General features: G+C 40.9%; 1 protein-coding gene across 2 annotated transcripts in view; it reads right to left on the bottom strand.

Moving 5' to 3' along the window:
* PDSS2 (decaprenyl diphosphate synthase subunit 2) overlaps nucleotides 1-23,754 on the bottom strand; it is a 277,971-nt gene that overhangs the window by 115,333 nt on the left and 138,884 nt on the right. For both annotated transcript variants that reach the window (XM_039467791.2, XM_074397652.1), the window contains exon 3: nucleotides 10,726-10,924. In XM_039467791.2, the coding sequence (XP_039323725.1) occupies nucleotides 10,726-10,924 (199 nt within the window). The remainder of the gene's footprint in view (nucleotides 1-10,725; nucleotides 10,925-23,754) is intronic.

Genomic DNA, 23,754 nt, shown 5'->3' with positions numbered 1-23,754 from the left:
ATTTTTAGGCTTCAATTTAACATGAATTTGGAAGTAAAATTAATATAACAGGTCAGACAAACACAAATAGACAATAGCTTCTTTATTAAACTATACAGACAGTGTAAAAGGAGGAGATTTATATATGTAAATTGAGCATATTTGTACAAACAAAATACTTCCTTGTAAACAACATATTTATGCCTTTAGGAAAAAAAAGTTAACATAAGGAAATACATCAGCTATGTAAAGAGTACATCTGTGCCACTGGTTATCCAGAAATATAAATCACTAATGCTTAATAGAACAACCTCCAGGAGTGACATCATGACAATGCTCTTGGGTGTTTAGACAAGACCCAGGCTGACTCACAGTCTCCCAACAGATATATAGCTATAGGTCCATTAAATGAAATAGACTACAAATAAAAAAAAAAATAACATGATAAATTCTATTCTTTAAATACTAGGCTTATCATTATATATGTAGACTGTTTTCAAAAACAAAATGACAGGTAGTAATGCACACAGTCTTATTTGCACTGTGGCTTAATCCTAAATACAAACCCAGTCTAAATAAATACAAAGACCAGAGAAAGCCTGTTAATGGCCAGCTAGATTTCGAAATTACAGTACTTCTCCATTTCATGATTTTCCCTCTGATTAGTTAGCATGTCTCACTGATAGCTTGCGCGTGATGTTCTACATAGACACAATACAGAGCAACTTATCCCAATGGAATCAGGAAATTTATGATTTAAAAAGAGGCATTCTGAGGTCTTTTCGTCCAGGTCTTTATACAGTGAAGTACTAAAAGAAAAAGTTGCCCTTATGTTCCATAATTGAAAATGAATGAAAACCCAAGCATTAATTTTTAAACTCACTCTTAAATTCAAAATCTTGTTAATTTGCATTTATGTGACTACAGCTGTAACGGTAAGAAGACAATTACCAGAGGATTAATATACCAATTTCTATACTTGGAGATATTTAAAAATCTAAGTGTTACCTAAGGCAATTACCTTGAAGACCCCTAATATCTTCAGGGAAAAGCCAAAGGGAAAATAATTGACTCTGCTAATTTTACCCTTGGCAATTATAAAACATCTCTGAATTTCATTTGACTGCAGAACCCTGCATCTAATGGCCTGCCCTAGGAGAAGTACAGAGATAAACACATCATATAGAAATTCAGACAAGAATTCAGTAGCACAAGAAAATGAGAAATTGGTAGAATGAATAAGTCATAAAAAATTAAAGTTGCTACAAATATGCCAACTTCAATTACCAAGTTAAATATACATCCTCAAAGAAAAAGCAGGCTGTCACTGTGAAAAAACAGTGACATATTATAAACAGAAATTCTGTATTAAGTTTTGCCTGTTTCCTCTTGCTGCGGTATCTATTTATGTTGCTATTGTTGACAAATTTTCTTTCTTATAAAAGAAAACTAAAACATCATTAAATAGAATCTAACTTTACCAAGACATTAACCATATGTAGAGATAAGAAAACTTGGCCGGGCACAGTGGCTCACGCTTGTAATCCCAGCACTTTGGGAGGCCGAGGCAGGCGGATCACCTGAGGTCAGGAGTTCGAGACCAGCCTGACCAATATAGTAAAACCCTGTCTCTATGTCTCTACTTAAAAAAAAAAAAAATAGCTGGGCATGGTGGTGGGCACCTGGAATCCCAGCTACTCAGAAGGCTGAGGCAGGAGAATCTCTTGAACCCAGGAGGTGGAGGTTGCAGTGAGCCGAGATCGTGCCACTGCACTCCAGCCTGGGCAACAAGAGCAAAACTCCATCTCAAAAAAGAGAAAAGAAAAAAAAAAAAAAAGAAAAGAAAACCTAATATAGTAATACCCCAAAGAAATATTTAGGGCCATCTCATCCTTCCAAAAAAAACCCATGGTTACTATTACACTTAATCAACTTAAGCTTCTGGAAGCTTAATTTGATAAAATAAGTCCTCTTCTGAGATCTAACTTCACTTTCCTTAAACTATTCTAATGAAAATATTGCCAAGCATTTAAATGAAAGAAACTGGCTCTGAATATGGGAGATTTGCTTTATCAAAGGGAATTTCTGTCTTTCAAGCACTTTAGTAATTCACAATCTCCTCAGTTTAAAATACTGTTCACCTGATTTGGAAATCATCTATTATGATTAAAGAGAGCTAGTAAAAGCCTTGATTCAGAGAAGATCAATTACTGATGCTGGGCATGGTACTCAAGGTCTTTCACAGAAAGTGAACCCCTGAGGCATCTTTTGAAATTGACCTAGTAGGGCCTTCAATGACCCTTTGAAGAACAAGGTGCAAAAGATTCACGTTTGAGATGGAACAGGAGGGCTTCACAGAATAGAGCCTTCAATTCAACATACAACTATCAAATTCAGAAAAAAACATATAGCCTAAAAAGGAAAAAATTCCTTACCAGAGAAGGGTTGATAAAATGCATATTTAAAGGTGTAAACGCGTGCAGAGACCATGAAGGTATGGGGCTCAATGAAGGGAAAGGAAATGCCAGATCATTCTTATTTCAAGAAGCTTCAGGCTGAATTGTTGTTGGATATGCTAAGTTTTTCTTTTTCTTTTTGTAAATCAAGTAGTGCTACTGAAATCCAGTGCCTAATGGAGCAGATGGTGGAGGTCTTAGACTCTGGAACATTTATAGTGATGCTTCTGAATGCAAAACACCAAGAGTGGATTTCACAGGCTGTGAATCTGATTTGATTTTGATGGGAGTAAAGCTTCCATTTTCACTGTACTTGAACCACATTGAAAAAAAGCATGTGTGACCGACACAAGCTAGCTAAGAAAAAGGAACACATTAAATATTAGTCCCATAAAAGGAAGCACTTTAAACAAGTGATTGTATTGTTTAGCATTATTATGTTTGTATATAATACCACCATTTTAACCTTATGTAAGATTTCATCAGAATAGCTCAAAGTTAAAATGACAGATTACAGAAAACAAATAGAAATTTGTCTAAAGGCAATGACTCTTGGTTTTCTAAGGTGGGGAATATACTGAGGCAAATTACCAAAATGTGAACCTAGGTACTATCAAGCAATAGGTCCAGAATATTGCTTATGGGCCTAATCCTCCCCTCAGCTTTGTGGGCCTAATCCATAAATGGCCAGCATGTGCAGTTGAGGTGGTCATGTGCAGCTCAAGGTATCGAGACACTATGTCAGACCTGCACTTTCTGAGGCCTCTTCCTTCTCAAAACAAGGGCTAAATTTTACCACAGACCACTGCAGATATGGTGAAGAGGAAGGATGGATGATACAGTTAGTGAGTCCCATGGGCAAAGAACTACTCACCTTCTGTGAACATGTGAATTCCAGTGAAGAAGAGAATTTAGCGGGACCCAACAAAGTATACTACACGCATAAAGGAGAGAGAAATTTGAGATGAATTAAAATTGCAGAGAGACTTGAGATTCTCTCTCTCACTTTTTTTTTTTTTTTTTGAGACGGAGTTTCGCTCTTGTTACCCAGGCTGGAGTGCAATGGCGTGATCTCGGCTCATCGCAACCTCTGCCTCCTGGTTCAGGCAATTCTCCTGCCTCAGCCTCCTGAGTAGCTGGGATTACAGGCATGCGCCACCATGTCCAGCTAATTTTTTGTATTTTTAGTAGAGACAGGGTTTCACCATGTTGATCAGGATGGTCTCGATCTCTTGACCTCATGATCCACCCGCCTTGGCCTCCCAAAGTGCTGGGATTACAGGCGTGAGCCACCGCACCTGGGCCCCCCCTTTTTTTTTTGGAGACAGGGTCTTGCTTTGTTGCCCAGGCTGGAGAAACAGTGGTACATTCATAGCTCAATGCAGCCTCCAACTCCTAGGCTCAAGCAATCCTCCTACCTCAGCCTGCTGAGTAGCTAGGACTAAAGGCATGCACCACCATGCATGGCTTTTTTTCTTTTTCTGTAGAGACAGGGTCTTGCAATGTATGTTGCCCAGGCTTGTCCCCAACTCCTGGGCTCAAGCTATCTTCCTACCTCCACCTCCCAAAGTGCTAGGATGTACAGGCATGAGCCACCATGCCTGACCAAGATTCTCTAATATTCTGTTTCATAGGATCAATTCATTTTTAATTTTAGCTTTTTAAAAAATATGAATATGAATTAATATTAAAGGTATCATACTACTTTCTCCCTTAAAATCAGCAGGTCTATCTCATGAGTATATGTGCTAGCCAAAAATGCAAACATCTGATGAGAAGGTAGGGAAGAATGTTACTTGTCTCCTAGTATCTGTTCTTTGTATCATCCAGATTTTTGGCTGGATCCATGAGGACTTGCAAAATGAAGACTGCATTTCCTATCTTCCCTTACAGGTAGGTGTATCTATATAATTAAATTCTGGTCAACAGGATATAAGCAGAAAAACTCATATAACTTACAAGAAATGTCTTTAAAGTGTGAATACTATATAATTTATCATGCAAACTGGGACACAAAAGTAAAAAGGAATGCTAAAACAACTAAAATTTTATACTTTTTGAAATATTTATTTATTAATTTTTGAGACAGAGTCTCGCTCTGTCACCCAGGCTGGAGTGCAGTAGTGCAATTTTGGCTCACTGCAACCTCCGCCTCCCAGGTTCAAGTGATTTTCCTTGCCTCAGCCTCCCGAGTAATTGGGACTACAGGCATGTGCCACCATGCCCAGCTAATTTTTGTATTTTTAGTAGAAATGGGGTTTCACCATGTTGGCCAGTATCATTTTGAACTCCTGACCTCGTGATCCGCCTGCCTTGGCCTCCCAAATTGCTGGGATTACAGGCGTGAGCCACTGCACCCAGTGAAATAGGTATTTATTAACAAACAACTGATTTTATTACAATGCTGAACTCAACTGGTTGTATTCAAAAACTATTTTCAAAAATAAAATTTCAAAAGAAATAAAAACATACATTCACAAAGATTAAAACAATAACTTCGTTATATTGATTATCTGAATATTTAAAAATAACAAGTAGAAGAATTACTATTGATGCATATTCACATGGTTGAATCAATTTCTTAGCTATATCTGTCTCTAATATTGTGTCACTGGCATTTTTCTGAAGAATGTGTTCATTAAAATACGGTGTTTAAAAATAAAACTGCCCACAATATTCCTCACAGTTGCTGTTTATGATTAATTAGTTTGGAATTATTGATACTTTCAATTATTAAGAAAATTCTCTTTCTGCACATTCTAAGTTACCTGATAAGCTCAGAGTAAATCTGCTAAATGGAGGACATAATTATAATTTAAAAAATATTGATTAACTGGTGGCAGTTTAGATAATAGAGAAAAAAATTTAACAGTATAAATATTTCAGCCCAAATAGTTTTAGAGGCACACTCTTTTGGCTTTCATCAGAGTATCTTATTTTGACTTTTTTTTTTTTTCAAAAAATATGAATATAATTTTATTTTATTTTGAGATGGAGTTTCTCTCTTGTTGCCCAGGATGGAGTGCAATGGCATGATCTTGGCTCACCACAACTTCCACTTCCCAGGTTCAAGCTATTCTCTTGCCTCAGCCTTCCAAGTAGCTGGCATTACAGGCATGCACCACTACACCTGGCTAATTTTTGTATTTTTAGTAGAGACAGGGTTTCTCCATGTTGGTCAGGCTGGTCTTGAACTCCTGACCTCAGGTGATCCACCTGCCTCGGCCTCCCAAAGTGTTGGGATTATAGGTGTGAGCCACTGCACCCAGCCTAACAAACATTTTTATAAGACAAAACTTGTCAAAGAAGTTGTCTCTATGATTCTTTTCAAAGTTTTGGCAAAATCAGACGCTGTAAAATCTAGCCCTTCTCAATCTTATTTTGCGTGCGTGCGCATGTGTGTGTGTGCAATTTATACGAAGTAGGAGCACCACCAAGATTCTTCCTGCAAGGTGAGACATTTCAAATCACAACTACAGAACTGAAAATTTTAATCCTGTATATCATTTGAGTTGTCACTGCTTAGATCACTCCTTCTTTCCTTTTGTAGGGAAAATTTCTAATGGAAGCTTTGTTTTCATTAATTGTAATTCCCTAAGAGTTTCATGTAGCGTTCGTTCTGTGTTTTCAATACTTGATTTAAGATTCTCAATTGATGTCGAACAAAATGCTGCCAATTATTATTATTATTACTATTTTTGAGACAGCTTGACTCTGTCACCCAGGCTGAAGTACAGTGGCATGATCTCAGCTCACTGAAACCTCTACCCCCTGGGTTCAAGTGATTCTCATGCCTCAGTCTCCTGCGTAGCTGGAATTACAGGCTTGCACCACCACGCCTTGCTAATTTTTGTATTTTCAGTAGAGACTGGGTTTCGCTATGTTGGCCAGGCTGGTCTCAAACTCCTGACCTCAAGTGATCCACCTGCCTTGGCTTCCCAAATGCTGGAATTACAGGCATGAGCCACCATGCCTAAATGCCACCAAACTTTTGATGACCCATTTAGAATAAAGTTCAATACCACTGCTGGGCACAGATTGATTTATAAAGATTTCTAAAATCTGATCAGTGACAGACAACAAAAAGAAAAGGCACATACTGCTCTGCTGAAGGGTATTTTTTATCTGACATCAGCTACAACTCCCAAATCCTACAGTTCAGTGACTGTGACTATTCAGATGTTTGTAAATTTTGATCTAACAATAGCTTCTAATAAAATAGAAGAATTCTGGTGCTTGTTTAGATGTAACACTCAATCGTGTGTGCACCACAACCAATGCCAATGACTCTACAGGTTGGTTAATGTGGTAAAAACAATGTTTTTACTACAACACTGTGCCTCACCAAAATTTGTACTTCTGTTGTTACTATAAACTAATAATTTTATTTTCAATATGAATTTTTTTTTTTTTTTTTTTGAGATAGAGTCTCACTCTGTCACCCAGGCTGGAGTGCAGTAGTGCGATCACGACCACCTCTCAGGTTCAAGCAATTCTCCTGCCTCAGCCTCCTGAGTAGCTGGGATTACAGGCACCTAGCACCACACCCAGCTAATTTTTATATTTTTAGTAGAGACAGGGTTTCTTTATTTTTATTTTTTGAGATGGAGTTCTGCTCTTATTGCCCACGCTGGAGTGCAATAGTGATCTCGGCTCACTGCAACCTCCACCTCCTGGGTTCAAGTGATTCTCCTGTCTCAGCCTCCTGAATAGCTGGGATTACAGGTGCATACCACCATGCCAGACTAATTTTTGTATTTTTAGTACAGATGGGGTTTCACCATGCTGACCAGGCTGGTCTCAAACTCCTGACCTCAGGTGAACCACCCACCTCGGCCTCTCAAAGTGCTGGGATTACAGGCATGAGCCACCATGCCCGGCAGAGACGGGGTTTCACTGTGTTGGCCAGGCTGGCCTCGAACTCCTGACCTCACTATCCACTCGCTTCAGCCTCCCGAAGTGCTGGGATTACAAGCGTTAGCCACCGTGCCCAGCCTCAATATGAAACTTTTAAACTGAATTTCCAATCTCACTCACAAAGGCTTTATGTTTAATAGAATATACTTTCAAAAGCTTTACCTTAATCCTATGAATGAATGGAAAGAAAAAAAAAACCAAATCATTTTTAGAACTGACTTAAATGATTTACTTATTTAAAATACCTGATGACACTGAACTAAAACTGGAATTATTTAACTGCTTTCAAAGTTGTTCTACTAACAATGGAGCAAAAGAACTATTGCCTCCCCTTTCCTATGCAGACTGAACACTTATAGTTGATAATTAGTGAAATCACTTAGAATAGCCATTTCTCTAAATGTAAGTCATGGTGCACAGAGTAGTAGGCATATATACCCTTCTGCAGCTGCATAAAGTAGATCCTGACACCTTTTCAGCATATTTTACTCGACTTGTTTTCATGTGGTCGGTGATACCAGTATGGCCTCCATAGTGGTTAGTAAATGTCAACAAACATTTTGTTCAAGTTCTTAATATACATTCCTTATTAACTTTAAGAAAAAAATTCAATACTTAAAAAAAATGAAACATATACTTTTAGTTTTTTCAGTTAACTGCTGCTAAAAGGATTTACTGCAAAAACAAAGTGTTGCCAAGCAATAAAACAGTTACAGATTTATACTATACAAACAAGTACGCTCAGTCAACTCTCTACTTGCTCCCTAGCACAGGTGATCAGCCTTGATTTCCCATATATATTTTACAGACACCAAACCAATAACTTACTGTTTCCCACTCAACCTATCAACTGGTATCTGGCGGCTTTGTGATTCCAGCAGGCCATGCATGGGCCATGGTACAACTGAGTGATATACTACATGGCCAGCTGGAGCAGCAGCATCAAATACTTCTCTCACCACTTGATACAGGAAGGAGTTAGTTGTCCCTAGACATTTCTGTCTAATAGCAATTGCCCTGCATTCTGTCCCTGATTGGGAAGTATTTGTTAGTTGTGCCTGAAAGGGTTGGGAAAAGAAATGAGTTATTGCTGGTATCTTTCAGATTTCACAACTTAAGATGAAGCTGGGCATACTGGCTCATGCCTGTAATCCCAGCACTTTGGGAGGCCAAGGTGGTTGGATTTCTTGAGCTCAGAGGTTCAAGACCAGCCTAGGCAACATGGTGAAAGCCCATCCCTGAAAAAAACAAAAAACAAAAAACAAAAATAAAAATGGCTGGGTGCAGTGGCTCAAATCTGTAATCCCAGCACTTTGGGAGGCCAAGGTGAGTGGATTGCTTGAGGTCAGGAGTTCGAGACCAGGCTGGCCAACATAGTGAAACTCTGTCTCTACTAAAAATACAAAAAATTAGCCAGGTGTGGTGGCACATGTCTGTAAACCCGGCTACTTGGGAGGCTTAGGCAGGAGAATTGCTTGAACCCGGGAGGCGGAGGTTGCAGTGAGTTATCATGCCATTGCACTCCAGCCTGGGCAACAAGGGCGAGACTCCATCTCAAGAAAAAAAGAAAAAAAAAACCCAAAAACCAAAAACGAGCCAGGAGTCGTTGTATGCATCTGTGGTCCCAGCTACTTGGGACACTGATGTGGGACGATCACTTCAGCTTGGGAGGTTGAAGCTGCAGTGATCACACCACTGCACTCCAGCCTGGGTGACAGAGTAAGACCCTATCTCAAAAAACAAACAAAAGGCTGGGCGTGGTGGCTTACTTCCTGTAATCCCAGCACTTTGGGAGGATTAGGCAGATGGACTGTCAGGTCAGGAGATCTAGATCATCCTGGCTAACAGGTGAAACTCCATCTCTACTAAAAATAAAAAAAATTAGCCGGCATAGTGACACTACAGTCCCAGCTACTCAGAAGGCTGAGGCAGGAGAACTGCTTGAATCTGGGAGGTGGAGGTTGCAGTGAGTCAAGATCATGCCATTACACTTCAGCTTGGGCAACAGCGTTAAGACTGTCTCAAAAAAAAAAAAAAAAAAAAGGAAAACTGATAATGAGAACTCTCTCTACTGTGTAAGGGTCTCACAATACTATTATATTACATTATACAAAAATAAAAGCAGAGGCTGGAAGTACAAAGTGGAGATCTACCAAACTCATCCCAGCTTATTCTACAATAATTATTAGTAATAATTCCCTATTAAAAAATGAAAAATCCAGGATAAATGCTAAATATGGGATCCCAGGATAGCTGGCTTACACTGAGAGTCTCCCTAGCAAACTAAGATGTAATTGATCCAACCTTCAAGGGAAGGAGACCTGCCCCTTTTTGTCCTTCCTCTATTCTGCTGACTGAAGGGAGGCCACAATGGCAACTGCTTCGGGCCATGATGTGGTTAAGGATGGCAGAATCTTAAGAGAGAAGGAGCCTGGGTCCCTGACTTTGCAGAATCACTATACCAACTCTTGACTGCCTACTCCGAGATGATTTTACATGAAAGAAAAAAATAAATTCCTATCTTATAGGGCACTATTATCTTATAATCAAACCTAATCCTAACTGTTATGCATGAAATACCTCTATAATCTTTCCAGAAAGCAGGTTGGCAATATGTGTCAAGAATACTAAAAATGTGGCCAGGCATGGTGGCTCATGCCTGTAATCCCAGCACTTCGGGAGGTTGAGGTGGGAGGATCATTTGAGGCTAGGAGTTCAAGACTAGCCTGGGCAACATAATGAGACTCCGTCTCTCTAAAAAACTTAAAAATTAGCCAGGCATGGTGCTGCCTGTAACTACGCAGGAGGCTGAGGTGGGAGGATCGCTTAAGCCCAGGAGTTTGAGGCTGTAATAAGCTATGATTATGCTACTGCACTTCAGGGAGTCAGATCATGTCACTATGACAAAAGGAAAAAAAAATACTAAAAATGGTAAACCCTTTGGACCACTTCTAGGTCTTTAACTTAAAGAAATAATCTGGAATACGGAAAACTGACATACAAAGTTGGTTTTTGTTTTTGAGATAGAGTCTCACTCTGTTGCCCAGGCTGGAGTGCAGAGGCGTGGTCTCAGCTTGCTGCAACTTCTGCCTCCCAGGTTCAAGAGATTCTCCTGCCTCAGCCTCCCAAGCAGCTGGGCTTACAGGTGACCACCACCACACCAGGCTAATTTTTTGTATTTTTAGTAGAGACGGGGTTTCATCATGTTGGCCAGGATGGTCTCGAACTACTAACCTTGTGATCCGCCCGCCCTGGCTTCCCAAAGTCCTGTGATTACTGGCGTGAGCCACTGCACCCGGCTGATACACAAAGATCTATACTGAAGATCTACTTATGATAGTAAAAATAAGAAGCAAACCCTGCCCATTTTTACCTTGGTGTTCTGTAGCAGAGCTAGTCCATTGCAGGCATTTGCTAGAAGAAAGTCTCCACTCAGGATAGCAATTTTATTTCCAAACTGCATATCTTTCAGTGGACCATCAGATGACTGCAATTCATTTAAATTTACTATCCCACGATGTACAAGGAGAGCAGTATGAATAAGCTCCGTGATCTCTGCCAAACTTCTTTGACTAAAACATAAAGGTGAGATTTGTCAGAGTATGAAGAATGCCATTTTATCACTCATGTCTGATTTCAGCTTTCAACAATAAAATATTCCACAGATTGCCCTTTTGTTTTTTGGATTATGCCTTTTTAATGAAGCTTTAAATAGAGGTCTCTCTACTGAGCGGTCTGGGATCTGTAAGAAGATCTTGACACTTTCCTTCTCTGTAACACTCCTCACTCTTCCCCACAGGTCATCAGGATATCCCAGACAGAAGCTGGCCAGTGGAGAGCTACACTCCACAGCTCCATTAGATACTGTGCTCTCAGTATACTTTCCTCACTCTCATAACGTCAAGATTTCTGAGACTCCTTAGCAGTATCTAATGGAATTCCAATTTAAGTGAGAATTACAATCTGTGCCAGATACGAGTCTAACTGCATTATTTACATTACCCCTCTCTCTTTTTTTGAGATGGGGTCTCACTCTGTCACCCAGGTTTCTGTGCAGTGGTACAGTATCAGCTCACTGTAACCTCCACCTCCCAGGCTCTAATAATCCTCCCACTTCGGCCTCCTGGGTAGCTGGGACTACAGGTGTGCAACAACAAGCCTGGCTCACTTTTGTATTTTTGGTAGAGATGAACTTTTGCCATGTTGCCCAGGCTCATCTTGAACTCCTGAGCTGGGATAACAGGTGTGAGTCACAGTGCCTAGCCACATTATCTCTTTTAATTGTAAATGTAAAGCTATGCGATTTACAGAGACCAATAAAATATGGTTTCTTCCTTCAATGACTTTTTAACTTTCAGAATAAGAATGAAGACAGAAGCCGGGTGTGGTGGCTCAAGCCTGTAATCCCAGCACTTTGAGAGGCCGAGGCAGGCGGATCACAAGGTAAGGATATCAAGACCATCCTGGCTAACACAGTGAAATTCCATCTCTATGAAAAATAAAAAAAATTAGCAGGGCGTCGTGGCTAGTGCCTGTAGCCTCAGTTCCTAGGGAGGCTGAGGCAGGAGAATTGCTTGAACTGGGGAGGTGGAGGTTGCACTGAGCCGAGATTGCACCATTGCACCCCAGCCTGGGTGACAGAGCAAGACTCCGTCTCACAAAAAAAAAAAAAAGATTCAGGATTTTTTTTTTTTTTTGAGACAGAGTTTCACTCTTGTGGCCCATGTTGGAGTGCAATGTTGCGATCTTGGCTCGAGGAACCTCCATCTCCCGGGTTCAAGTGATTCTCCTGCCTCAGCCTCCCTAGGATTTAGTATTAAAGGCATAAGCCACCATGTGCTGCTAATTCTTGTATTTTTAGTGGAGATGGGGTTTCGCCATGTTGGCCAGGCTGGTCTTGAACTCCTGACCTCAGGTGATCTGCCTGCCTCAGCCTCCCGAAGTGCTGGGATTACAGGCATGAGCCACCATGCCCAGCTGCCATTAATTTATAAAGGTTATAGGGCATCGCTCTCATTCTTAGTTTCAAAAGGGAAGGAACCATATAAACTAAAAAATGGGTTTATAAAATCAGAGTTGTAAGTGACCCCAGAGGTCAGTTAGTCTCTATGTAGCCCCCTACAGGGATTAGTGATAACTATCTCACAGGAGCCATGCCAGCTGATGGACAGTTTTTATTTTTAGAAACAGGGTCTCACTCTGTAGTCCAGGCTGGAGTACAATGGCATGACCATGGCTCACTGTGACCTCAAACTCCTGGGCTCAAAGGATATTCTTGCCTCAGTCTCCTGCATAGCTAGGACTACAGGCACATACCACCATATCTGGCTGCTTTTTTAAAAAGCTATTTTTTCGTAGAGACAGAGGTCTCCCCGTGTTGCCCAGGCTTGTCTGGAACTCCTAGGCCGAAGTAATCCTTCCACCTCAGTCTTCCAAAGTGCTAGGATAACAGCACTGTGAGCCACCACACCAGGCGTGATAAGCAGTTTAGCTGGGTCTGGTGGCTCACACCTGTAATCCTAAGACTTTAGGAGGCCAAGGCAGGAGGATCACTTCAGCCCAGGAGCTCAAGACCAGCCTGGGCAACATAGGGAGACCTCATCTCTATGAAAAATTAAAAGAAAAAAATTAGCCAGGTGTGGTGGTGTGTGCCTGTGATTCTAAGCTACTTGGGGGACTGAGGCAGGAGGATTGCTTGAGCCCAGGAAGTTGAGGCTGCAGTAGGCTGTGTTTGCAACATTGTACTCCACCCTGAGTGACAGTGAGATCCTGTCTCAAAAAAAAAAAAAAAAGAAAAGAAAAGAAAAATGAAAAACAACCAAAAACCGTTCCTTATAATAACCTGAAATCTCTTCAAATGTTCTGCATTTAAGTTCATGTTAAAATAGGAGAAGAATTAATTGTGTTTCACCACACAGACAAAGGTGATTAAAAAGACGATGGAGCCGGGCGCGGTGGCTCAAGCCTGTAATCCCAGCACTTTGGGAGGCTGAGGTGGGTGGATCACAAGGTCAAGAGATCGAGACCATCCTGGTCAACATGGTGAAACCCCATCTCTACTAAAAATACAAAAAATTAGCTGGGCATGGTGGTGCGTGCCTGTAATCCCAGCTACTCAGGAGGCTGAGGCAGGAGAATTGCCTGAACCCAGGAGGCGGAGGTTGCGGTGAGCCGAGGTTGCGCCATTGCACTCCAGCCTGGGTAACAAGAGCAAAACTCCGTCTCAAAAAAAAAAAAAAAAAAAAAAAAGACGATGGAGCCTTCTTTCTCTCTCACCAGCTTCCTTACCGCTTTTTTTTGAGAGGTTAAAAAAATACAGAAAAGTACAGAGAATAAAATTTATATAATCTTCCACTTAGAAATAACAAATATTTACACTTTATCATTTTTAACAGCTTTTAAAGGATGCTAAGGCAGGAGGATTGCTTTTTTTAAATTTTGGGAATTTTCAAACACAAAAGTAGAAAATATTGCATCAAAACCTCTGGGGACCCATCACTCAACTTTCAAAGTTGTTAACCGTGGCTAACCTTGTTTTAGCTATGCCCTTTATTCCTCTTTCAGACTTTGAAATAAATGCCAGATCTGTCACTTCATCTGAAGATCCTTCAAAAATACTCTTTTAAAAAGTGCTTAATAGTGATTATGGCTATGACTTATTAAATTACTTTAAGACAATTATATACTGTATGCTGAACACTATATAAAATATTTTGTAAGAATAACTCAATTAACAGATTAATAAATAAAATAAAATAATATAAAACTCACAACAGCTCTCTAAGGTAAGCTTTATTATCTCCTCTGTACAGAAGGTAGCTAGGCTGACAGGCTAAGTAACTTGCTTAAGTTCACACAGCTAGTTAACTGCAAAGCTGGATTCAAGCCCAGGACTCTGGTTCTAACGCCTGGGCTCTTTGCATATCAATAGAAAACTAATAAATATCCCAAACACAACATGTGCAAATTCAGGGTCTTTCTAAAAATATTAAAATGATAGGCAGGAGTCATCCATTTAAAGTCATTTCATTTGAATCCTAAAATTTGTTTTTAAAATTGTAAAACTGATTTTTATGTTCATATGGGAATAGTAAATTTGAAAATTACAAAAGAAAAACTTTGGAAAAAAAAAAAAGAGGACTGCCATTCTAAATTTTAAAACGTACTAGCCATTCTAGATTTTAAAAGTTACTATAAAGCTATGCTATTGCAGTTTTAAAAAATATAGTATGGCTGGGTGTGGAGGCTCATGTCTGTAATCCCAGAAGTTTGGGAGGCTGAGGCAGGAGGATTGCTTTAGCCCTGGAGTTTGGGACCATCCTGGGGAACATAATGAGACCCTGTCTTGAAGAAGAAGAAAAAAAAGTATGATAATATCACAAGAACAGACTAATAGATTAGTGAAATGGAATCCAGAGAGAAATTCAAATGCAATTGAATAATTATTTATGATAAAGATAATTCAAATCATTAGGGGAAAGATGGATTATTCTTACAAATGGTATCGGGGCAACTGGCTGTCAATTACAAGAAAAATATGTTAGACCCCTACCTTACACCATGGATAAGAATATATTTCAATGGACTAACCATTTAACTGTAAAAAGCAATACTACAGGAAAACATTTTTATGGCCTTGGGGTGAGAAAGTTTTGCAAAATAAAATAGGAACTCAGGAAGCTACAAAGAAAACAAAGGATAAATCTGAGTAGTTAAAATAAACCAAAAAGTTTAATACTAAATTATACCATAGGCTGAAAGCAGTGGCTCACGCTTGTAATCCCAGCACTTTGGGAGACTGAGGTGGGGGAATCACTTGAGGTCAGGAGTTCAAGACCAGCCTGGCCAACATGGTGAAATCCCGCCTCTACCAAAAAAATACAAAAATGAGCCAGGTGTCGTGGTATGTGCCTGTAATCCCAGCTACTTGGGAGGCTGAGGCTGGAGAATCGCTTGAACCTGAGAGGCAGAGGTTGCAGTGAGCCAAGATCAAGCCACTGCACTACAGCCTGGTCCACAGAGTAAAACTCCATCTCAAAAAAATAAAAAATAAAATAAAATATACCATAAAAAATAATGAGGCAAATATAGACTTGAAGTACTTGCAATATAAACAAAAGGTTTATATTCTAAATATACGTGAAGCTTATCCAAATTAATAAGATAAAGAAACAGTAGCAAAATGGTAACGGGTATAAAGAGGTAATTTCAGAAGAAATATAGATAGTCAAAAACTACATAAAATGATGTTCAACCTCACTAATAATTTAGAAAGGAGTATTATAATAACAATGAAATAACATTTTTAATTCATTAACTTGGCAGAAATGAAAAAGATCAAGAAGATACGGTTTTGGCGAAGGTAGAAATAGGGGCCTCATATTGATGCCCCAAGAGCCAGATAAAGCCCACAGACACACTCTTTGGCAAACAGCATTTCTAAAACTAAATTGAATTGGCAAGTCTTTGGAACCACGCTCCTCAGCTTGCCAGTGTCCACCACTTCTTTTTTCCTTCCACTTTTACTTGAACAGCCTGACTCTTGAAGGTAGCCACTCACAGGGAAATTTTCCCTGAACATAATACTGTATCGGACCTTAAATTGGTACAATCACTTAGAAAAGTATGGTATCTAAAAACATTACAGGGTTTTCCTATGTCAGCAGGCTAGTTTCCAACTCCTGGCCTCAAGCAATCCTCCCACCACGGCTTCCCAAAGTGCTGGCATTATAGGCATGAGCCATGACACGTCCGACGGGTTTGTTTTAAATAGCATACATTACATGGTTTGGTAACACCAAATAATTAGAAACAATCTAAATATCCATTAATGGAGTACAATACTATGTAGAAATTAAAAAGAATGTGGTAGAGCACATTTATTTCTTCAAAAGTTGGTAAGCGTAAAAAAACATGAGGGCTGGAATTTTTGTCTGTTTTTTTCTTTATTCTATCTCTATTGTGTAGATCAGTGCCTGGCGGGCCCTCAAGTCTTTGCCGTATGAATGAACGAATGAGGAGCACGAGTTGATTTTTGGAGAAACAGGGAAAACAATGAGAAGGAAGAAAAGAGGACAGGCAGGGAGGAGGAAATGCAGATGCTGAGATTATGACCTTTTTAACAGCCTTTTTTATTTTTGAACATTTAAATAGATTAAGATTTGGAGGTAAGTAGGGAATACTCATTGGACAGCAGCAGGCAAGCCCATCTAACACAGAGAGCAGCAGAGATAAGGTTGGACTCATGGACTGGAGAGGGCCTTAAATAGACCAAGCAAGGAGCTTAGGTTTTTCTAAATCAGTTCGGCATTATTAAGGAAGGGCTGAACAATATGAAGATGCCAGGATGAAATTGGTATTTTAAGAAATGGAGGCCAGGTGTGGTGGCTCATGCCTATAATCCCAGCACTTTGGGAGGTTGAGGTGGGTGGATCACCTGAGGTCAGGAGTTTGAGACTAGCCTGGCCGACATAGTGAAACCCTGTCTCTACTAAAAATACAAAAATTAGCTGGGCGTGGTGGCAGGCACCTGTAATCCCAGCTACTGAGGAGGCTGAGGCAGGAGAATCCCTTGAACCCGAGAGGCAGAGGTTGTAGAGAGCTGAGATCGCACCACTGCACTCCAACCTGGGTGACAGAGTCAGACTCCATCTCAAAAAAAAAAAAAAAAAAAAAAAAACAACAAAAAACCCTCATAAAAACACACCCAAAAAAACAAAGAAATGGAGGCCAGGGGCAGTGGCTCATGCCTATAATCCAAACACTTTGGGAGGACAAGGTGGGTGGATTGCTTGAGCCCAGGAGTTTGAGACCAGCCTGGGTAACATGATGAAACTGTATCTCTAGAAAAAAATACACAAATTAGCTGAACGTGGTGGTGCGCCCTTGTGGTTCCAGCTACTCAGGAGGCTTGAGATGGGAGGATCACTTGAGCCTAGGATATCAAGGCTGCAGTCAGCCAAGATCATGCCACTGCACTCCAGCCCGGACAGAATGAGACCCTGTCACAAAAATAAAACAAAAAGAAATGGAATATACCAGTATAATCCAGGATACACAGCATGGGAGAGATGACTGTGACTGTCAAGAAGATCAAGATACCACAGCATGATTTCAGAGGACTCTAGCTGTAAAGAGCCTGAGGCCAAGTAGTGCAAGCTCACTAGAAAAAGCCATTCAACTTCTGGGCTCAAGCAATCCTCCCGCCTCAGCCTCCTGAGTAGCTAGGACTATAGGTGCACACCACCAAGCCTGGCTAATTTTTTTATTTCTTATATATTTTTTTTGTAGAGACAGGTTTTCACTTTGTTGCCTCGGCCGGGCTCAAACTCCTGGCCTTAAGCCTCGGCCCTTGATTACAGGTGTGACCCACCATGCCTAAGTCCTATTTTAGTATTTCCAGTGACAAGGAACTGATGGCTTCATGAGGAAACCTATTTTGTTAAAACAGTTTTTTAAGAAGTTTATTTATTTACACCACAATTGCCAAACTACAACTATCACAAAGTTGTTTCTACTTTTCTAATAATTTAGGAGTGACCTGATTAGAATGTGACCTCTAAGGTGACAACGGAGATACACGGAGTGTGATATAAAATAATCTAACGGAAGAATTGCAGTATTGCTGTGTGACTAAGTATGGAGGACAAATGAAAGATACTTTGTAGATGTGAGGCTGGAGTGGTAAAATGGTAGCAGAAACGAGGCAAGCAGGAAAATGAAACCACCGGGCCCATGGCTCTTCTGCTCAAAACCCTCCAGTAGTCCCCATCTCACGTACTTTGGTAAAAGTCAGTCCCTATAATGGACTCCAAGTCTAACACAATCTGCCACAACTTCTCTACCCCTGGTCTCTCTGACTTCATCCCCTACGCTTTTCCCAACACTCACCCTCTTCTGCGACACTAGCTCCTTTGTTGTTCCTTAAACATGCCAAGCCTGTTCTTGCCTCGGGGCCTTTGCCCTTTCCTCTATCTGGACTGCACTTGCCTTATGTTTCTACAGGGCTTAGTCATTCATCTGCTTCGGGTCTCTGCAAAAGTGCACTTCTCTGTACGTAAGGCCTTCCTGGCCACTCCATTTACAATAGCAACCCTCTCATCCTCATCAGCATTCCCAATCCCGACTTCCTGCTTTTTTCCCCTCCATAGCTCTTACTGCCCTGTGACATACTAGCTTCTCCCCACAGCCCGCCCCTGCTTCTTGTGTTTTATTTCTCTCCCCACAGTCCCAAAGAACAGGGCAAATAATCGGGGTTGGGAGCAAACGGAGAAACAGATAAAAGCAAAAAAATTTCTAAACATGCTTCAATAATATCCAGCTCAAACAGTTAAAAAAAAAAGGCATGTGAACTCTAATGAAAAGGAAAGGCATACATACTTTTGTAAACCCATGCCAGGTAAAAGAATCTTTCATGGTGATAACCTTTAACTAATTATAAGTGCCAAATATTAATTTTTTAATAAGTAGACTTAGAGTCCTAAGAGTCATTCAATTTAAGCTGTGATAAACAGAGAAACATAAGGATTTTCCCAATTCATCATTTATTCATGTTGATAAATTAAAATAGAGCTTTGCATTCGGGTTGGGCCATGAGTGCAGCCATGAGTGCATCATTCAAAATTCATCTTATTTCCTTCTTAAATTCTGAAATGAGAATTCTGATTTTATAATAATTTTTCTTTTGAGACAGGGTCTCACTCTATCACCTAGGCTGGAGAGCAGTGGTGTTATTACAGTTCATTGTGACCGCAAACTCCTGGGCTCAAGGAAGCCTCCCACTTCAACCTCCTCAGTAGCTGGGATTACAGCTGCACACCACCATACCCAGCTAATTTTTAATTTTCTTTTTGTAGTAGAGATGGGGGGTCTCACTATGTTGCCTAGGCTGGTCTTAGACTCCTAGCCTCAAGTGATCCTCCCACCTTGGTCTCCCAGAGTGCTGGAATTACAGATAAGAGTCACCATGCCCAGCCTAGAATTCTATTTTTAAAAATAGGGTAGGAAAATGAAAATTCTCAACCATGAGAGGCAAAGTGCCAGTTGGGCATGGTGGCTCATGCCTGTAATCCCAACACTTTGGGAGGCCAAGGTTGGATGACTGCTTGAGCCCAGGAGATTGAGACCAGCCTGGGCAACATAGGGAGACCCTATGTCTATTTTAAAAAAAGGAAAAGAAAAATGCCAAGGTTGTAGGCCAGGCGTCCCCAGACTGCAGTCCCCTGAGGCCATTTATCCGCCCCCCTCCCGCCGCACTTCAGGAAGGGGCACCTCTTTCATTGGTGGTCAGTGAGAGGAGCACAGTATGTGGTGGCCCTCCAACAGTCTGAGGGACAGTGAACTGGCCCCCTGTGTAAAAAGTTTGGGGACGCCTGTTGTAGGCTGTAATAAGGATGACCTCCAAGTAGTGATCAAGTTACAGGTTCAAGGATTGGAAAAAACTACCAGGACTTACTTCCAGCTCTGAGCACACATACTAAGCAATTGCTGAGGGTGCTGTGTCTCTTTTAGAAAAGGTCATCCACCATTCGAAGTTAGAGTATACAGAAAAGAAGCAGAAAATAAAAAGTCATTGCAGCTGGTCTCATTTCAAAGAGATTAGATACTTCAGTCTATGTTAGAATCCTGCCATGCCATGAAAACACAAGGTCCAAAAGTGAGGAAAAACAAATATAAAGACAAAATCTTTTAAGTAGTACTTTAATTAAAAAAAAAAAAAAAAAAACTTTTTTTTTTTTTTTTTTTTTTTTCCTGAGACGGAGTTTCGCTCGTTACCCAGGCTGGAGTGCAATGGCGCAATCTCGGCTCACCGCAACCTCCGCCTCCCGGGCTCAGGCAATTCTCCTGCCTCAGCCTCCTGAGTAGCTGGGATTACAGGCACGCGCCACCATGCCCAGCTAATTTTTTGTATTTTTAGTAGAGACGGGGTTTCACCATGTTGACCGGGATGGTCTCGATCTCTTGACCTCGTGATCCACCCGCCTCAGCCTCCCAAAGTGCTGGGATTACAGGCGTGAGCCACCGCGCCCGGCCTAAAAAAAAAACAACTTTAAAACAAGATTCTCCCATATTCAGTGCTGTAATTTAGAACTACTGGTAGTTTTGCAGAAATATAATTTTAAAATAATCACAGCTTAACACAAAGACTTGCATTCATTTCCTCCCCTCTTGATTTATTCCCCCCCGCCACACACACAAAAAAACCCCCTCAGTATTGATGTGTTCTGTAATTAACTCCCTCCATACCTGCCTGCCAATCTACAAAGAAGTCAGCTGCCTTTGGTGGTGGTGGTCATACTTGAAAGAGCAGAGGGATGTGGGGGCTCAGCAAAGAGTTACCATATTTATCACCGGAAATCAGCCAACTGAAAAGAAATTTGTATTGCATGGTCCCTTTACGCATGAACATAATAAAGCTCTGCTTAGTGATCAATGAACACACCTATGAGAGTACCTTAATAAAGCATAATCAAGCCAGGTGACTTACTATATTTAAGAACATTGTTAAAAATGTTATTTTGAATAACTCAGACGTACACTTGACACCGTCAACGCATAATTATCCTGCAGGTCAACCGGATGCTTACGAGGAGGAGGAGAAGGAGGAGAAGGAGGATGACAAGGAGGGACAGCTCGCTAATAATCTCTGGTTTCTGGAAACAGTTATGTGGGGCTCTTATATGCCAGAAAGCTTAGCTAGCCATCCTCATCTAAGGTTTCTAGAAGTACTTTGGGGTTTGTGTGTCGCAAAAGGGGTTAAAAATACTTGAGGCTACCAAAAAAGCCTAACAAGACATCTGGGTGCGGCGGCTGTCACTGTCAGGGCAGCCCTTGGAGGGAATACCGGTATCAGTTCGGTTTATCAGATGGACAGCTGATCAACATTAAACAGACATGCTCTGGGCAGACTGAGCTGAGCTTCCTGACATGAATTCCAATGAGAACTCTCTGTACTCTACCACTGAGCTTTGCCATTTTTTACTGTTGCAGCTCCCTGGACATATGGGAATCCCTAGTGATGAGCACATAAAGCTGCCTCTAACTCAAGTGACGGCTCATTTCCCCCGGCTGAAGGCAGACATTAATATCCTGAGGAGATCAGACCCGCCTCTCTGACCCCCATCTACCGAAGCAAAACGACTGTCCTATTTCTTCATTTAATAAGCTTTTAATGAAGAAGACCCAACCCCTCTCTCTGACTGCAGCACAGTTCTACATGAAAAGGTTATACAAATACATCACATTTTGTGTCAAAGTTTTCCAAAATATCTGTCCCCCTCCCCACTGAAGAGCAGATTCTGTCACTCGCCCTCCCATAGTGCTCATGCTTTCTGCCACGGTACAGGGATTTAGTTCTCTGCTCTGATAATTACGAATTGTATCCATGGTCTGGCAGGTGGAGGATTAAAGAACTGATTACAAAGAGCCCACCGGAGTTTCCATGTTCATTACAAACCCCTTTCTTCAAGGGTTCATCATTTAGCTATGAAAACTGCTTCAGGCACAACTAGACTGGGAGAAATGACAGTACAGTGACAACCCAGATAGTAAACCAGAAAATGCTGCTGAGCAAAATCAGAATATGAGAAAGCTAAAAATATTTGGTGAACTGGAGTGGGCATACATACTCTGGTTTTAGAAGGGGCGGAAGAAAAGATACGTGATAGCAGATGAAGAAGACAAGCAGATATTTACCTGTGAATGCTGGAGCCTGGATCAAAATAAGGGGCATCTCATTCATTTAAGTTTAGTGCCAGGCCCAATGCCAACTGCCAGGGCTCTGAGTTCTGAATTGCTTCACTAGAGGATGAGGTTTGGGTTTTCTCTTCTTTAGAGAGCAAGCAGGGGTTAGGAAAAATGTAAAGGCTGCATGCTAAATGGGGCACAGTAAGCACTGTAGGAGGGAAATGTCATTCTGCAAAGACCTCTCCAGCTAAATAACAAGGGGCAGTGATGAACCCAAGAGGAAACCTTGGCAGGCTTCATTTAGGCCATGAAACATGTCTGAGTCTGGGAAATGTGAAGGTAAGGTGGGAATAAAGGGACAAAGATCTGTTTCAAATGAAAAAGGGTGTCCGAGCACAGTCTATATAGTGAGAAGCTTAAAATTAGATTGCTTACTTTGCCACCTAATCAACCTAGGTATCTAGAGACACAAGAACAGATCTTAAATGTACCACAAAATACTTCACCAAGTATTTTCACGTATAAAAGTTGAGAAATTCCCCAGTATGGTTTTTTTTTTTTTTTTTTTTTTTTTTGGAGACAGAGTTTCACTCTGTCTTGTTGCCCAGGCTGGAGTATAATGGCGCGATCTCGGCTCACTGCAACCTCTGCTTCCCAGGTTCAAGCCATTCTCCTGCCTCAGCCTCCCGAGTAGCTGGGATTACAGGCATGCCCTATCATGCCTGGCTAATTTTGTATTTTTATTAGAGCCAGGGTTTCTCCATGTTGGTCAGGCTGGTCTTGAATTCCCAACCTCAGGTGATCTGCCCACCTCAGCCTCCCAAAGTGCTGGGATTACAAGCATGAGCCACCATACCCGGCCCAGCATGTTTTTTTTTTTTTTTAAATTAAAACATTTTTTTCTTAGTGACAGGGTCTTGCTACATTGTGCAAGCTAGTCTTAAACTGCTGGCCTCAAGTGATCTTCCTGCCTCAGCCTCCTGAGTAGCTAGGACCGCAGGCTCACGGCACTGCAGCAGGCTTCCTCTGCATGTTGAAGCCATAGACTATAGGTGCCATCAGCAGGTACTAAGTGTACAGCTTAATGCATAATTCGTAACACTATGTCTCAGATATTCTGATTTTTAAAATATAGCATCTCATTTAATCCTCACCAAGTATAGTTATTAGTCCTCTTTTACAGATGGGAAAATGGAAATTCCTATGTATTAACTGATTTGTCCACGACCTTATGGTTGATAAGCAATGGGGCTAAATTTGGATTAAAATACTTTTGCGGAGGTAAAATACAATTCATCTGCTATCAAACCTCATTGGCTCCCTAAAGAAACAATTTTCTTTGCTTAACAGAATAACTGTAGTAGCAACTACAGTTTGTCACTAGACACAGGAGTTCTGTTCTTAACAACTGTTAAACTGTGGACTCCTTTGGCAAACTGGTGAAACCTAAGGATTCTACTAAGAAAAATGATTTTAGACACATAACATAAATAAGATTATGAAGGATGCCAATGCTGTTGAAAATAAAAATGTAATTATTTTCACCCAAGTTCATTGATCCCTGAATTCAACCCATACATTACCCTGTGAGTGTCCGTGACCTCTGGCTAAGTACTCTTGTGAGGAAATAGGAGGGAATGTGGGGAATGAAGGGTTCCTGGAGTCGGCTAAGTGCCTTATATAGACTGTTTCATTTAATACCTCCAACAACCTGATA

Source organism: Saimiri boliviensis, chromosome 4, assembly GCF_048565385.1.
Source record: "Saimiri boliviensis isolate mSaiBol1 chromosome 4, mSaiBol1.pri, whole genome shotgun sequence".
NCBI lineage: Eukaryota > Metazoa > Chordata > Mammalia > Primates > Cebidae > Saimiri > Saimiri boliviensis.
Note: the sequence above shows the minus strand (reverse complement) of the source record. Positions and strands in the feature narration are given on the sequence as shown.